The 15593-nt window shown below is 40.1% G+C and overlaps 1 protein-coding gene across 3 annotated transcripts in view; it reads left to right on the top strand.

Moving 5' to 3' along the window:
* Positions 1 to 15593, top strand: part of MYOF (myoferlin) — a 180366-nt gene that overhangs the window by 135728 nt on the left and 29045 nt on the right. For all 3 annotated transcript variants that reach the window (XM_077125411.1, XM_077125412.1, XM_077125413.1), the window contains 8 exons: positions 691 to 799; positions 1860 to 1937; positions 3771 to 3952; positions 4045 to 4203; positions 4327 to 4425; positions 5212 to 5373; positions 8302 to 8467; positions 12655 to 12731. In XM_077125411.1, coding sequence (XP_076981526.1) covers positions 691 to 799; positions 1860 to 1937; positions 3771 to 3952; positions 4045 to 4203; positions 4327 to 4425; positions 5212 to 5373; positions 8302 to 8467; positions 12655 to 12731 — 1032 coding nt within the window. The remainder of the gene's footprint in view (positions 1 to 690; positions 800 to 1859; positions 1938 to 3770; positions 3953 to 4044; positions 4204 to 4326; positions 4426 to 5211; positions 5374 to 8301; positions 8468 to 12654; positions 12732 to 15593) is intronic.

A 15593-nucleotide genomic window follows, 5' to 3' on the forward strand; every position in this document is an offset into this window, starting at 1 on the left:
ACTGCAGACACACCTGCTTAACCTCATTTTACTCAAATGTATCTGTTGCAGAATACTTATTTCAGGTAACGTCTATTAATATCCCAGGCATTATTTCCTTGGATCCTACCTTGAAAACTAAAACTGTTAACAAACCAAGAAAATTAAATGTATAGGTATGAGGGGGAGGAACACAGAAGGATGGCTCACAAAATTAGAGGAAAGTTTATATGGAAGCACAATAAAGAAAACAGGGAGAAGGAAAGCACAAAAGTGGAAGGAATGAACAAGAAGATGGCAGTGGTTGATCTAAAACAAGAGCGGTCAGGAATCATTTCCAAACACAGCCTGTTTTTGGTTTTCTGCAGTCTGCTCTTGATCTCATCTTTTGTTGCTGGTCTTTCTCTTCCTCCTCCCCATTCTTTTAATCCCCTTATTTATCTTTACATTTTCTGTTTTGTCCCTTCAGCAGCAGGATTTAGTAAACTTGGACTTAAGTAGAAGAGCTGGCTTCGTTTTGCTCTGTCACTTTCCAGTTAAGTGATCTTGGAGAGGTCACTTGTCATCCTGGGTTCTATTCATTTTTGAAAACCGGATAATTGGATGAGAAAATCTCTTTTAAAATCCACCATTCCATTTGTTTATGAGCCTTGCCTCTTTGTATATATGTTTTTTATAGGTATTGTTACTTGATTTGGGCTCTTATTTTAGGGTGCAGACACTACTGAGGATGGAGATGAAAAGAGCACAGAAAAACAGAAACATAGTGCCACCACTGTGTTTGGAGCAAACACACCTATTGTTTCCTGTAATTTTGATCGTGAGTTTTGAAATTTATTTGTGAATTCCATTTCTATAATTTTTATATAAAGAAAATTATTTGAGTCACTAAATATGATGAAAAAATTCTTCTGTGCATGTGTGATTTTCATTTAAATCACTTGAATAAGAGGATTTTTAAAAGTATAGTTTTAAAAATGGCATTTGAGGTGGAGGGTAGTCAAATCACTGATTTTAATATAATCTATCCAATATGCATTGAGTCAGCTAAGCCCCCCCAATTATTATGTTAATTAGGAAAAAAGTCTCAGAAAGTTAATTAAGGTTGTTTTACACGATAACCTTCAGAAATTTGGGGATGAGGCAGATCTACTCTACAATAAATAATAGCAAATACTTATGTAGTGCTTAGCATGTGCTAGATAATAATATGTATTAAATTTATTTAATCCTCACAATGACCTTCTATCTTAGGTCCTATTATGCACCCAAGGTGCAAAAAGAACCAGTACCTTGCCCAAGGTATTACTACATGTAAGCACTAGGACAAAATTTGAACTTAAGCATCTGGCTCCCAGAATCTGTGCACTTCATCACAGTATACTTCTAGTTCTCAAATTGTGTATGTGTATATTGGGGTACAGGGTAAGATATCAATAAGATAATAAATTTAAGGAATATAAATATTATAAAACATTAAATAAACTTTTAGCAGATAACTTTTCCTCAGTTCTGGTGCTGAAATTGCTTAGGAAGCACTATTCCTGTAACTGCTAGAGACCCAATTTCATTTTAAAAGTCTATGATGACAAGCAGCATTTCAAATCCAGGTAGTCTCCAACAAAAGTAATTATACCCTGATTGGCACACTTGCACTGAGCTTACAGTAATATTTTTTCAAATAAGTTTTATTTTACAGGAAGCAGAACTACTTTGGCAGGACATATCAACCACTATTATATATGCTTTTTTATTGGGGTAGGGGCAACTAGATTCAAATAACCCACTTTCCTGAAACCTATATTATTTCCTACTATTGTGTAAAAATAGAAGTTTCCTATGTTATAGTTCTTGTAAGTAATCTCCCCTGTTCCTTTTAGGAGTCTACATTTACCATCTGCGCTGCTATATCTATCAAGCCAGAAACCTCATGGCTTTAGACAAGGATAGCTTTTCAGGTAAAAAAAAAATTATCCTCATCCTGCATGTTATTACATAGCAGACCAGATTGATAGTACTTTTCATCAAGTGGATGCTTTTAGACATTTGTAACAACAACAAAAAGCCTTTTTCATATTGACATTAGTTAGGTGTGTACGAAGTCATTAGATAAAGAATTGTTTAGGGCTTTGGGGATACATAGGAGCCGCATTGTATTTTAACACGAATAATCATTAATTGATTAAGTAATAAAAAGAACCAAGAAGAAGAGTGGTTTCTGCTCTGTGTGTACACATAGCTGCTAGCTTGATTGGTAAGCTAAGAGCCTTTAATTTTTCTTGTATAGCTCAGGTTGACAAAAAGATTACAGGTTCACCCATTTGCCTGCAACACCAAGTTTTAAGAAATTTGGAGCTCATTTTGACCCCTCTTCCAACTGCTTCCACCTGCTCCCCAAAGTCCCACCACTTAAAACCACAAGTCTCCATTATTCCTCACACTGACACCCCAGCTGGTTTTGTGACCTTTGGACAGGTTCTAAGAGGAAGGCCGATGTTAGGGGAAGGGCAAAGGTGGGAGGAAACTATCTGCCTGGGCACGTGTGCTCGTGCTTGTAGAACCATGGATAGTTCAGGAGCCATCCTAGGCTAGTTGGGGAGCCTTCCACTGCAGGAGTTGAAACCCATCAGAGCTTCCTGGGCCATTTATGGAAGCAGCTCTTAAAGCAATGGCCTGACGCTCTGGCATGCTCACATCAGTTGTGAAGTATATTCCAACCACTGATATTTAAGCAGGTACTGACAGTCGTGAATGGTTTCCTTTTCTTGCAAATTAGAGCAGACTCAAGTTTATCCCTATCATACAAATCTCCAAAATGGTTTTTTAAAGACATTTTCCAATATCCTCCACCAGAGGGCACTCCACCATTGACAGTCAAACGTGAAATCGTATCAGAATTCGTGACAAAAGTTTCATAATACTCTAAACACAGTCCTTGTAGTTTGAGATTTAAGATTTATCACTGGAATAAAAACAGAGGATTCCATTCATATTATGGCTATTGCTCAGATAAGTCAGTTCCTTGGGCAACTGCAGAAAGGTTTGCTAAAATTATTTAGCATGAAGGAGAACACATATTACTTCTTAGTACATGAAATCGCTTTCACTCCAGTTTCAAAGTGCAATAAAGTTTTCTGCTATCATAGCTTGTAAACTCCATGAGTGTCAGAACCTTTCTTGCTACTGTATAATCGATACCTGGCACTCAATAAGTATTTGTTGAATGAATGGATTACTCTCAACATTAGAAACAATATAATAACTAGCTTTTATCAAATACCTCCTCTATGAAGGGCTCTGTCCTAAGTAGCTTACATTGTTTTTATCATGTCATCCCCCTAACACTATGAAGCAGATATTGTTACTTTTATTGCTGGAAGAGAGAACCATTATTTAGAAAGGTGAAGTATTTCCCCAAGGTAGCGTGTGTATGGAGGTAGGATAGGAACCCAGAAATGTCTGAGTATAGAGCCTTAGTTCTTAACTACCACGGTGGTGCCCTTGCTGAGAAAGAGTATGTGCCTGATTCACCTTACTGGGGAAATTCTCCAGAGAGAGGAACCTCGGCATACCTCAGGGCCTCACTTGAGGGGCCTCTGTTGCAGAGACAGACTCCCATCACCATGCCTCCCTATCCCTGGAGCCTTGCTCCCTAGGACCTCTCTCTCCTAAATGGGTGGTGAGGACCCACGATCAGTGCAGCCAAAAGAAAAGGCTGTAGTTGAAATGAGTGGTCCTGGGGAGTGAGACCTTAGCCATAACATTACTGTTACTCTCTTTTCATCTTTTAGATCCATATGCTCATGTCTCCTTCCTTCATCGAAGCAAAACAACTGAGATCATCCACTCAACCCTGAATCCCACATGGGACCAAACAGTCATCTTTGATGAAATTGAAATCTATGGGGATCCTCAAACAGTTCTAAAGAACCCACCAAAAATTACCATCGAACTTTTTGACAATGACCAAGTGGTAGGGGATTTAAAAATCTAAGCTGGTTTGGGAGGTGGTAGGGATTTGAAGAGATGTTTGCTGGAGAATTTAAGGATGACTGTTTTTTCTAGGGCAAAGATGAATTTTTGGGGCGAAGCATTTGCTCTCCTCTGGTGAAACTAAGCCCAGAAATGGACATCACACCCAAACTTCTCTGGAACCCAGTAATGAATGGAGGCAAGGCCTGTGGGGATGTCCTTGTCACTGCGGAGCTGATTCTGAGAGGCAAGGTAAATTACTGAGTTCTTATCATCTATATTCTTTCAGAGGAACTGCTTAAAACACTTGTTAATAGTCCAGACAGTTTGCTTAAATTAAAGGGAAGCGTTGATGTTCTCCTGTTTTTTTCACAGGATGGCTCCAATCTTCCCATTCTTCCCTCGCAAAGGGCCCCAAACCTGTACATGGTCCCCCAGGGGATCAGGCCTGTGGTTCAGCTCACGGCTATTGAGGTATGCTGCTCTTTACCTTTTCTCAGTCACATCCGATTTGAAATTTGAAATATTCATGGAAGTTGAAGGCTTGTTGAAGCAACAAGGAGAGGTTGATTCCGACATGATTGAGGGAATCCAGAGCCCTCATTTACTGGGAGCCAGCAGATTTCTGAGTTTCCTGGGTCAATTGGAGGGCTGGGAGAGGGAAAACAGACTCAGAACAGCATGTCTGTGTGAACAGAGAGGAGGATGACCTGAGAGGGAGGCAGACGTGCAGAGTGGGGAGGGAGTGTGGGGAATGATGGCCTGCAGGACAAGGAGCAGGTTCAGGCTGATGGAGCAAACCAGGTGGCTTGGTGGACCCTGTGTGACCTGCTACCAATGCTTTCCCCTTCTCCAATCAAGCAGCTCTTACTCTGAGATTACCATTCTCAGGCTGCCTTGCTAATGGTGGTCCAAGACTGAGGCAGATGTTCAGCAATAGCTATCATCTTTGAATTATTGCAAGAGACACTGTTAAGATACACTATCAGTCCTGTTTAGAGATGAAACGTCGGGAGGTCAAATAACTTGCCAGAGATCACATAGGCATTATATTATCTGCTACCTTTTAAGCAGCTCAGACAAAACTGTTTTCTTTGCAGGACCCACATGCTTTCTAGGAGACCGTTCAGTGATATTTTAGGCAAATCTGCACAAGTCAATCTTAAAAAAATTTTTCTAGTTATGAGGAACGAATTGTTCTTTTAATATTATTTTTTATATGATGGCTTTCCTTCCTTTCTCTTTAAATTATTTTCTTAGATTCTAGCTTGGGGCTTAAGAAATATGAAAAACTACCAGATGGCTTCTATCACATCCCCCAGTCTCATTGTGGAGTGTGGAGGGGAAAGGGTGGAATCAGTGGTGATCAAAAACCTTAAGAAGACACCCAACTTTCCAAGTTCTGTTCTCTTCATGAAAGTGGTACAGTATCAAGACTCTTTAATAATTCATGTGTGTTGGCCAGCTGAATTCATTTGAAATATGAATATATGGATATCACACACGCACACACGTACCTATAGTTTATAAATTTCCAAAATCTGACAGTAAAGAGAAAAACCATGCCTTGTAGTCAGTTTGTCAGAGACTTTTTCCGCTTATAGTCTCCCACTGTAGTGATGGTTTCTTAAAGCTTCAAACAACTCTATGGCACAAAGTATCTATGAACAATGGTTATTTATTTCTCCAAGTATACTTCCTATCTACTCAGTTATCTGTTACAGGTTCTTAGTCAACCCATTGAGGGTAGAATATAAACTACGCAGTCCTATGTCCCTAAAGATGTACCTAGACTAGAACCATGGCTGGAGAAGAGGCAGCTGCCGAGGGCCCTGTAAAGGTGATGGGGCCATGCCCCTACTAGCACATAACTGTGCCCCACTTCCAGGGGGCTCCAGGATAGAGCCCTCTTCCTTCCATTGAAGTTACCCTCTGGTTATTAGAAATGAGAGGGCATGGGCCCCAGTTCACAGTCCTCCATCCTAGAGTCCACAGAACATGGGAGCAAGAAAAGGCCGCTCAGTCTTTCCATTTTTAAAACAGTTGAATCCTTAATTTTTTAAAAAGAATACTCTTTCTTTTTTACTCTACTATATAAAAGAGATAAAAATAATTCTCCTCAGTTCAAAGGGGTGGAAGACCCAACACCGTCCCCTTCTTCCCCCTGCCCCAGGCATTTTCCTGCCCCTGGTGTCTCTGACTCACCTTAAATTCATGCTTTTATTTTAAAATACTATAGAAAGGCCTATGTCTTGATGAAATTATAATTAATTTCCAATAAAATTATTATGAGGCCTGTTAGGTTTAACCTCTCATTTTACAGATGAGGAGACTGAGGACCAAAGAGGGAATCTGACTTCCCTAAGCCACGGGGTGTCAGGCCACGCCCTCCTGCTGTGGAGATCGTATTCTGACTGCACTGAGTGCCTTGGTCCTACGTGATTTCACACTCTATGCCTTGATTCTTTTTTTTTTGTTTACTTGTTTCTAATTTATTTTTATGGTGAAAAATAACAGATATACAAAAAAGCAATAAATTTCTTACTTTATTATTATTATTTTTTTTTACATGGGCAGGCACCGGGAATCGAACCAGGGTCCTCTGGCATGGCAGGCGAGCATTCTTGCCTACTGAGCCACCATGGCCTGCCCCTTACTTTATTTTTTAAAGCACACCACAGCAATTAGTTATAGAACAGATTTCAGAGTTTGGTATGGATTACGGTTTCACGATTTTAGGTTTTTCCTTCTGGCTTCTCCAAGACACTAGAGGTTAAAAGAAATATCAATATAATGATTGAGAAGTCATACTCATTTGTTAAATCCTATCTTCTCTGTTATAACTCTACCTTCTTCTCTGATCTTTTTTTTATTGTGTTTATTTTTTTATCGATATATATTCATATACCATGTAATCATCCAAAGTATATAATCAGTGGTTCACAATATCATCATATAGCTGTGCATTTATCATCACAATCGACTTTTTTTTTCTTTTTTGTGAAAAATAACATATATACAAAAAAGCAATACATTTCAAAGCACATCGCAACAATTAGTTGTAGAAAAAATTTCAGTTTGGTATGGGTTACAATTCCACAATTTTAAGTTTTCACTTCTAGCTGTGCCATGATTCTTTTGTTTTTGAATGGGCAGGCACCGGGAAGCAAACCTGGGTCTCCGGCATGGCAGGTGAGAACTCTGCCTGTTGAGCCACCATGGCCCACCCTTGATTAAAAAAGAAAAGAATCAGCTCTGTTGAAGTAAAATTGACATACATGTGCATTTATTCTTTAACTCTGAGAGAGAGGCGTTTTCACCCCTCTTTGAGCCACTTTAGAAGAAACTGAAATTCAGAAAGGTTAAGTAATTTACATAAGGAGAAAAGGCTAGCAGCTGGGTGGCCAGAGTTTAGACTTAGGTCCCCAATGTGCTTATCTACATGATGCTGCAGATGGAGAGTTACCAGGATGCTCCAAGCCCAAATCCCAAAGTGGTGACCCCAGAGCCATTCCACCCAACTGGTCTACTCTCCACCTCCCCCCACCTTCTAAATTCTGCTCTAAAATCTGGCTTTATCAGCAGAGGTAAAGAAAACCATTCTATTTACCCAAGCTTCTGTCCCTGTGCCGGACCAGAGATAGAAATTCACCTGGTCCACATCCTGCTCAGTATTTCCCAAACAGGCAATATCAAGACCCCTAGATTCTGCATGTGGGAGCCAGGAGGAGTCAAGGAAAAATTAGCATCCCATTTTTGGCACTGAACTTTCAGGGCTAAAATACTCCCAGCCAATTGTTTCCCCAGGAGGTTCAGTTTTGTCTTGACGATTTCTAAATGGTGCAAGAAACATGCTTCTGTACAGGACTTGTCTAGTAGATTACCTACATCTTTATGGTACGTTCATCTCCAACCTTCACAATCACATCACAGAGTACCCAGTCAGTGGTAAAGAATACTAACTCCAATAACGTTAGCTAACCCTTGCAGAGAGCACTTACCATGGGCCAGGTACTCTTCTAAGCACTGTATATATATATATATCGTAACTTAATAACGTTATGAGTTAATACTACTACTGATGAGATAACTGGTCCTAGAAGGGTTGAGATGTCCCCTAAAAATCATGCAGCTAATAATGGCAGAGCCAGGGTATGAGCCCAGGCAGGATGATTGGGAGCTCATTACCCACTGTACTACTTTCCTGATACATACATCACTGTGAATCCCTTGGGATATACCATGTGGGCAGAAAGAATCTGGATTGGTTCCTTGGGAGGCATGTGTTGGCAAAGCTGCCCTTGTCAGATCTTATGTAGAGAAATGACACCTACCTCTGTAACCCCCCAGCTCTTGCCCAAAGAAGAATTATACATGCCTCCACTGGTGATCAAGGTCATCGACCACAGGCAGTTTGGGCGGAAGCCTGTCGTTGGCCAGTGCACAATTGACCAGCTGGACCGCTTTCATTGTGATCCTTATGCAGCAAAGGAGGATATTGTGCCACAGCTGAAAGGTAAAACACATGTCCATAATGAGCATTTTGGGGCATCTCATGCAGGATGTGATTTAATCTTTACAAACCTTCTCAAGGTAAATATTCGTTGCTATGATTTTGCAGAGAAAGAGTCCATCTAATTTACAGTAGGTTAGCTAACTTTCCCAAGGTAAAATAGTACATGGCAGAGCTAGATTGAATCCTGACCTAGTTTCGGGGGGACCCTAATGTTATAGCTATTACCCTCTGAAGTAACCTGCCCTGGGATGAACATAACAATTCTTTGCAGAAGATTTAAGTGCTTCATGAATTTTCCATGCTTGTCTATCAACCAGCACCCTGGAAAGGCAGGGAGAGGTATCCCCACATCATTGATGGGAATAAAGTCATTTCCTTCAACGTTCAGCATATAATTATTCAGTACTTGTTAAATGCCAGTCGCTGTTCTGGGGGAACAGTGGTGATCAAGAGCCATGTCCTTTCCCTCAAAGGGTAGTATTGTGGTGGGGAAGACAAAGAAGGAAACTGGTGATTCCAGTCCAGTATGATAAGGGCTTTGATGGGGGAAAAACAGGAGCCCTGAGAGCCCTGGGGTGGGGAGGAGATTTTACTTCAAACTGCTGTCCAACCTTTGTTCTATCTCTTTAACTCATCACAGTATTGTTATTATGCAATTTGAAAGACATTATTTCAGTGTTATCCATAACAGCCTATGAGTTGCCTTAGGTCACATAGGTAATAGGTAAATGACAGAATAGGGCATAATACTTACCTTCAAGTTCCTTAACAAAAAATAGCTGATGATATAGCATTTTGCTATTATCCATTCAATAATTATTTGTTTTTAATTTATTATGTGTCAGGGACTGCTAGGGGTAAGGAACCAGGCCACCTCCATGAATAAGGCCCTAGGGCCCCTAGCTTCCTGAGATTAAACACCATGAGAATTGGAACACACTTATGGAGCTGATCATTGGTAGCTTCAAGACTGAAACACACATCTTCTATTTAAGCTGTACTGCCAAAGAGTTTGTTTTAATCTTCCATAAGGCCTGGTATTGATTTCACAGAGCTTCTGGAGCTCATCTTCTATGTAGGTCTGAACATCCTGTATCCCTGATTCAGAGAGGAGAAGAAAAAAAAGAAAATACACACACACACACACACACACACACACAGAGTCATATCTGAGCAAAACCCTACATGGGTTTATCAAAAAACAAATTTCCCATACAAAGCATTTTGTACTAAATTATTGTAACTGCAGGAATTGTTTTATTTGGGGTTCCTAAATAGAAAGAAACCATTTCCCTACTGTTTTTCTCTACAGCTTTCCTAAGAGAAGGCTCTTTGATCCAAATATGTTAAATCACTGGGAAGGTAAAAATGCTCTGTATTAGTTTGCTAAAGCTGCTGGAACGCAATATACCAGAAATAGAATGGCTTTTATAATGGGAATTTATTAAGTTGCAAGTTTGCAGTTCTAAAGGCTATAAAAATGTCCAAACTAAGGCATCCAGGTAAAGATACTTGGCTCAAAATAGGCTGATGGGTCTGAAACACCTCTGTCAGCTGGAAAGGCATGTGGCTGTTATTTGCTGTTCCCTTGCTCCTGGGCTCCATTGCCTTCAGCCCCTGTCTCCTATGGTTTCCTCTCTAAGCATCTGTGGGCCTTCATTTAGCTCCTCCAGAACACAACTCTGGATTCTGGCTTGCTTAGTATCTCATGGGAAGGTACATGGTGATGTCTGCTAGGCTCTGCTTGTGTCTAGGCATCTGCTCTCTCTTTGGCACTCCAAGCATCTCCAAACGTCAGTGTCTCTGTCAGCTCTGAAGCAACTGTTCTCCAAGTGTCTGCATCTAAGGTTTCTCAAAAGTGTTTCCCCTTTTAAAGTACTCTAGTGGTGCACTGGTGATTCAGTGGTAGAATGCTGGAGACCTGGGTTTGATTCCCAGACAATGCACCATCCCCCCAAAAAGTAAAGTACTCTAGTAAACTAATCAAGACCATCTCTGATTGGGTGGCGTCACATCCCCATCTAAGCAAAAGGTCATACCCACAACTGGTTGTGTCACATCTCTATGGAAGTAATCCAATCAAAGTTTAAAACCTAAGCAATAGGAGACCTGGTTCAATTCCTAGAGGCTGCTAATGCCAAAAACAAAAACAAAGACAAACAAAAATCCTAAACAATAGGTCTGGCCCCATGAGATTGGATCAGGATTAAAATATGGCTTTTCTGGTAGTACATAAGAGTTTCAAACTGGCACATGCTCCAGAATTTTTCTGGTCCCAGAATCACTTGTGTGGACTTGTTTGTGTCAGGGTAGGTTAAGCCCTAGGCAGAGGTCTTCTGTCAGTGATTCTGTGTAATTACTGTGCAGTATGGTTAAGGCTTCAGAGAGCCCCAAAAGAGGAAGATACTTAAAGAGTTTATGCTAGGGATGGGAGTGGGATGGGTCTATAATGTTCTCTAAACCACAATCTTTATTTTAGATCAATCTGATACTTTCTTAAGACTGAGGATGGGGTAAGAGCCAGAGACTGTACTGTGGTTGCCTTGATGTTGGAAGTACACAGAATAGTTTTTCCTTCCCGTCCCTGAGGTTTGTTTACAAAAGGATGATAAAGTGGAAAACAGATAATTTAGGAAGGAGCTTGCATACAGCCAGATTTATGCATCCCATCTCATCTGGCAGTCACATTCTGTGTGTCAGGAGCTGGGGGAGCTTATCTTGGAAGTGTAGACAGTACTGGTGGGTCTGGAGGGACACATGGACATGACACTACCTAGCATATCACAAATGCTTAGTAAAGTCATTCTCCCCAGCTTCCCAATGTGCTTGTGATCATGTCTCCTGACAATTATTCAGCATCTACTTTGCTTCTGGCTCTGACATGATGGCTATATCACAAGCTTTGGGTTCAGACAGTCATGGGCTACTTACTTCCACTTATGACTAATTGTTTAACCTGGGACAACTGACTTGCTTTCTCTTAGCCTTAGTTTGTTGGTTGGTTTAGTTGTTTAGTTTTTGTTTAGCTTTTTTTTTTACTTGTAAAATTTAGATAATAGTATATACTTTATTGGATTTTTGAGGGATTAAGTGAGATCATGTAAGTCAAATGCTTATAGCCCATTTTGTAGGTGCCTGAGAAATGTTTCTTCCCTCCCCTTCTTTGTGTCTCAGTGTGTCAGTTGCCTGGGTGGGCTGAACAGAAAGTCCTTTGCCTTGGCAGAGTTTGTTCTGTCTGGGTTCTGGCCTCCTATTGAATGTCTGACTCTCCAATGCCTTCTTTACTCTAGGTTAGCACCTAGAGTAGGTGCTAACTCTCACTCCTGTGCCAGCCCCAGCCCAGCTGAGGCTTGAGCACTCCCATCTGAACCAAACCTCGTGAACCTAGGGGCTGCTGCCCAGCCCCTTGCTCAAACCTCCAAATCCTGAGCCACAAGAGGCCTGGGAATTGTACATAAAGCCATGGTGTGTACCTTCTCCCTCTGTAACATTGTGAGAAAAAAGGCTGAATAAGCCTCTGCAACTTTTGACCTGAAATATGCAACTATAACTATCAGCCCTGCTTCTCCTTTCTTTGCTTTTTCTTCTTTTCTTTTTTCTTCTGTCTGTATCTTAGGAACAGATTCAAAGAAAAGGAGTCTCCTTTAGATTTAGATCTCCGTCTGTCTCTCTCCCTCACTCACTTTCTCGTGCTTGCTCTCACTCTCTATCTCTATCTTCTAAATAATTGTATTGGCATTATACTTTTTTTTTAATTAATTTTTAAATTCTTTTAAAAAATATAACAAACAGTATAAACATTCTCAGCATATGATCATTCATTGTACATATATAATCAATAATTCACAGTATCATCACATAGTTGCATATTCATCATTATGATCATTTCTTAGAACATGGCATAATACTTTTTTGATCCTTTCCCATGAATAGCCACTTGGCTTAATGTCCAAAACAAAAGAATAATGGCTCACATAGTCCCCTAGAAAATGTCTAAAACCATATTATATTTCGGGCAAAGTGATGAATACCTGAATTATTTTCTGTATTTAGGTGTGAACCTCTCCATTCATAAAGTCTTACCCAGGAATAAACTCTATCCATGCTGAGGCTGTTAAACTTGAAGTAGAATGTTCACCACTGTATTTTTCGAAGTATTTTAGATTATTTTATTGTTTGTCTTGCAGCCTCCCTTATGTCTGCATCCCCATGCCGGGATGTCATCATTGAAATAGAAGACACGAAACCATTGCTGGCTTCTAAGGTAGGCTTCAGAACTTATCATTGGATCATGTCAGGTTTGTCTTCCAGATGCCTAAATGTTTGGTGAATTCAGTTGAATGACCATTCAATGCAATTTAGAAAAAATAATCAAACAAATTTATCAAGGTCTGACAGAGAAAAGAATATGGATCTTGCCCTCACCAAGAGTTATGATGACACTGTGTAAACTAGGGGTCCTCACTAATTTATACAGAGTCCCCAGGGAAATGTGAAATAATTAATACCAATGCCCAGACCCCACCCTCTAAAAGGGATAGAGACCTAGACATCAGTATATTTTAAAATCTCCCCAAGTGATTCCAGTGGACAGATAGGTCGGAAAACCACTGGTATGGCCAGTCTGAGTGAGATCATTTGCTAGAATGAGAAATTACAGGAGCAAATTTCCAAGCCCTGACACATTCAGAACAGGGACACCTACAGGAGGCCAGAGGTTTTCCCTACACAAAGCAGAAGTGTCATGTATTTTTAATGACCCTATTTGTCAGTGTATGGGACATTCAAGATTTTTTATACTCACTGTGATTTTGAAGTGGAGAAATTGGTAGAAATGTTCATTCAACTTCCTATTTTTAAACCATTCCTGCCAATTCTACAAGGAGGAAGGGTCGGGGGAGGGGGGGGGGAGAAGAAAAGCCTCAGCCCAGAAAAAAGAAAACACCAAATATCTCCCTGTTTCTGTTGGCACCTATGATGGACTCTCACAGCATGTTTTAATGTGTCAGCTGGCAAAAAAAATGCACATGATTGCACTTTAATGTGTTATATCGATAAACAGTGCCTTAAAAAAAATCTGCTTCCTTCCTACTGCATTAGACTCACTAACAACTGGACCGTATTAAACGTGGTCTCTATGGTGTATTTGATTCTACTCTGTGGGAATCGTACACAGTCACAGAAGGCAATATCAAATTTGCCATCCCGTAGGACAAAACTACTATTTTCACTTTGTAAACAACCCAAAATATTTCCAGTAAGAAAGTAGCAGCCTAGGGAAAAGTTAAATATTATGTACTTAAGACCTTGTGTGTGGATGTTCACAACTACTCTGGAAAAAAGCAGTTTAAGACCCTGCTCTGTAATCTGCCTCCAGCTTTACTGCCTCCAGTTGTCAATCAATTCTTATATGTCTGCTGTGTACTCAGTAGCCCAGGGTACCAAGATCAAGAAAAAGAATAAAGCCATTCTATGCCAATATTCCCACTCTTTTCTTAACAAGTATTAACAGATGACCAGGCTCCTGTGGCACCATGTTATGAAAGCAGTGTTGAGTATACTGATATCAGTCACCTACTGGACTGCAAATGACATCAGCTTGCTCTCCTACTCCCTAATTAAGTACACTGTTGATAAAAAAGGATCCTTGGAATCTCCTCTTAAAAATTCATCCCACCTGGTCACCAGAGTAGACACTGCACATCTATGCCAAGTCAAATGAGCAAGCTTTGGAAGAGCCAATTACAAGCTTGCCGCTGTCCTATGATTGACATGTATAACCGCAGACTCAAGTCAGGCAGTGTATCAGGATAAATTATGGGAGCAAGTCAAAACTAACAATACTATTGCTGGGGCTGGAGGCTGTCGCTTTGGGTGACAGTTTCGTGCTCACAGAAACCCACAACATTACCTGTGATGTCTGTGGGAGCTTTTAGCAGATGGGCTTGACATCATGATAAGAAAAATGCAAAATAAGTATTTGGGGCAAATTGGTAAGTGCTAGCCAGATAACATGGACATTCCAGCATGGCCATTTCAACAGTTACCTTCCAATTCCAGTGCTTAAGCAGTATGTCAACAGCACTCAGCAAAATGGCTTCTCCAACGACAGTGCATGTATGTATGATAAGAAAATGCATGAAGCTGCCTGGGACTTCCGGGACCTCGGTCTAAGGGTTTTAATTCTCCTACCAGATTCTTTCTATTAGAAGATTTTGGAGTGAAAGGTGATCTTTAAACAAATATGGCTGTTTAACCCTAAGGAGAAGATCATTTGTGCTATTTAATGATTTTATTCCCACTGCAAGTTCATTACTGGAATTAATAAAACAGAATGATTTAATTACTTTTCCACATGAACTAATGAGCAACTATACATAAATAAAGTTCCCCAAATTAATACTAAATTTGAAAATTAGAAATTTGTTTTAAATAATGCTCCTTAAGTCATTAACTTGTTTTCTTTGTGATGGTTTAAGTGAATGGTCAAAAATATATATGAATTGACCTACTCTAAAAATCTGAATTCTGGAACCATTCACAATCTGAAAACACTTTTGGTTTAAAATCCTTCTCTCCAAAATCTTGATTTAGCTGTGATGATTTAACATTTAATCCTGCTTTGGTGTGAGTCTAACAGAAAGAATCGATGCATCTATCTGTCTCTGCCTCTCTTGGCAATTCTGTTGTGCTGAACAAAAGTCCATACGGAAAATACTGAGGGGCTCTTGCAGAAGAATCCAGGCAACTGTCTGGCACAGCCGCCATAGGAATTGTTTGTACCTGAGAAGTTGTTTTTTCCTCACCTTAGAAAGGAATTTGAAGTTCAAAAGGAGGGCCCAGGTGGCATTTCTCCAAATTGCCCGAGGGTGAGCTTGACTAATGGCCTAGCAGATCCAAAGAGAAAAATCAGCTTCCAACATTCTAGTTGTACACTCTCTCATCTCTGGACTAGACTTGGATTCTCAGTGCAAAATATTAAATGGAAAGATTTGGCCAGTGAGAAACTTGATGTTTTAGTGGTAGAACAATTTTGACGGGTGCAAATTTATTTGATGCTATAACATAGGTATGGAGTAAAAACAAGATAAGATAACTTACGTGAAGATAGTGCAATTGTGCTAGA

Source organism: Tamandua tetradactyla, chromosome 13 (assembly GCF_023851605.1).
Source record: "Tamandua tetradactyla isolate mTamTet1 chromosome 13, mTamTet1.pri, whole genome shotgun sequence".
Taxonomy (NCBI): Eukaryota; Metazoa; Chordata; class Mammalia; order Pilosa; family Myrmecophagidae; genus Tamandua; species Tamandua tetradactyla.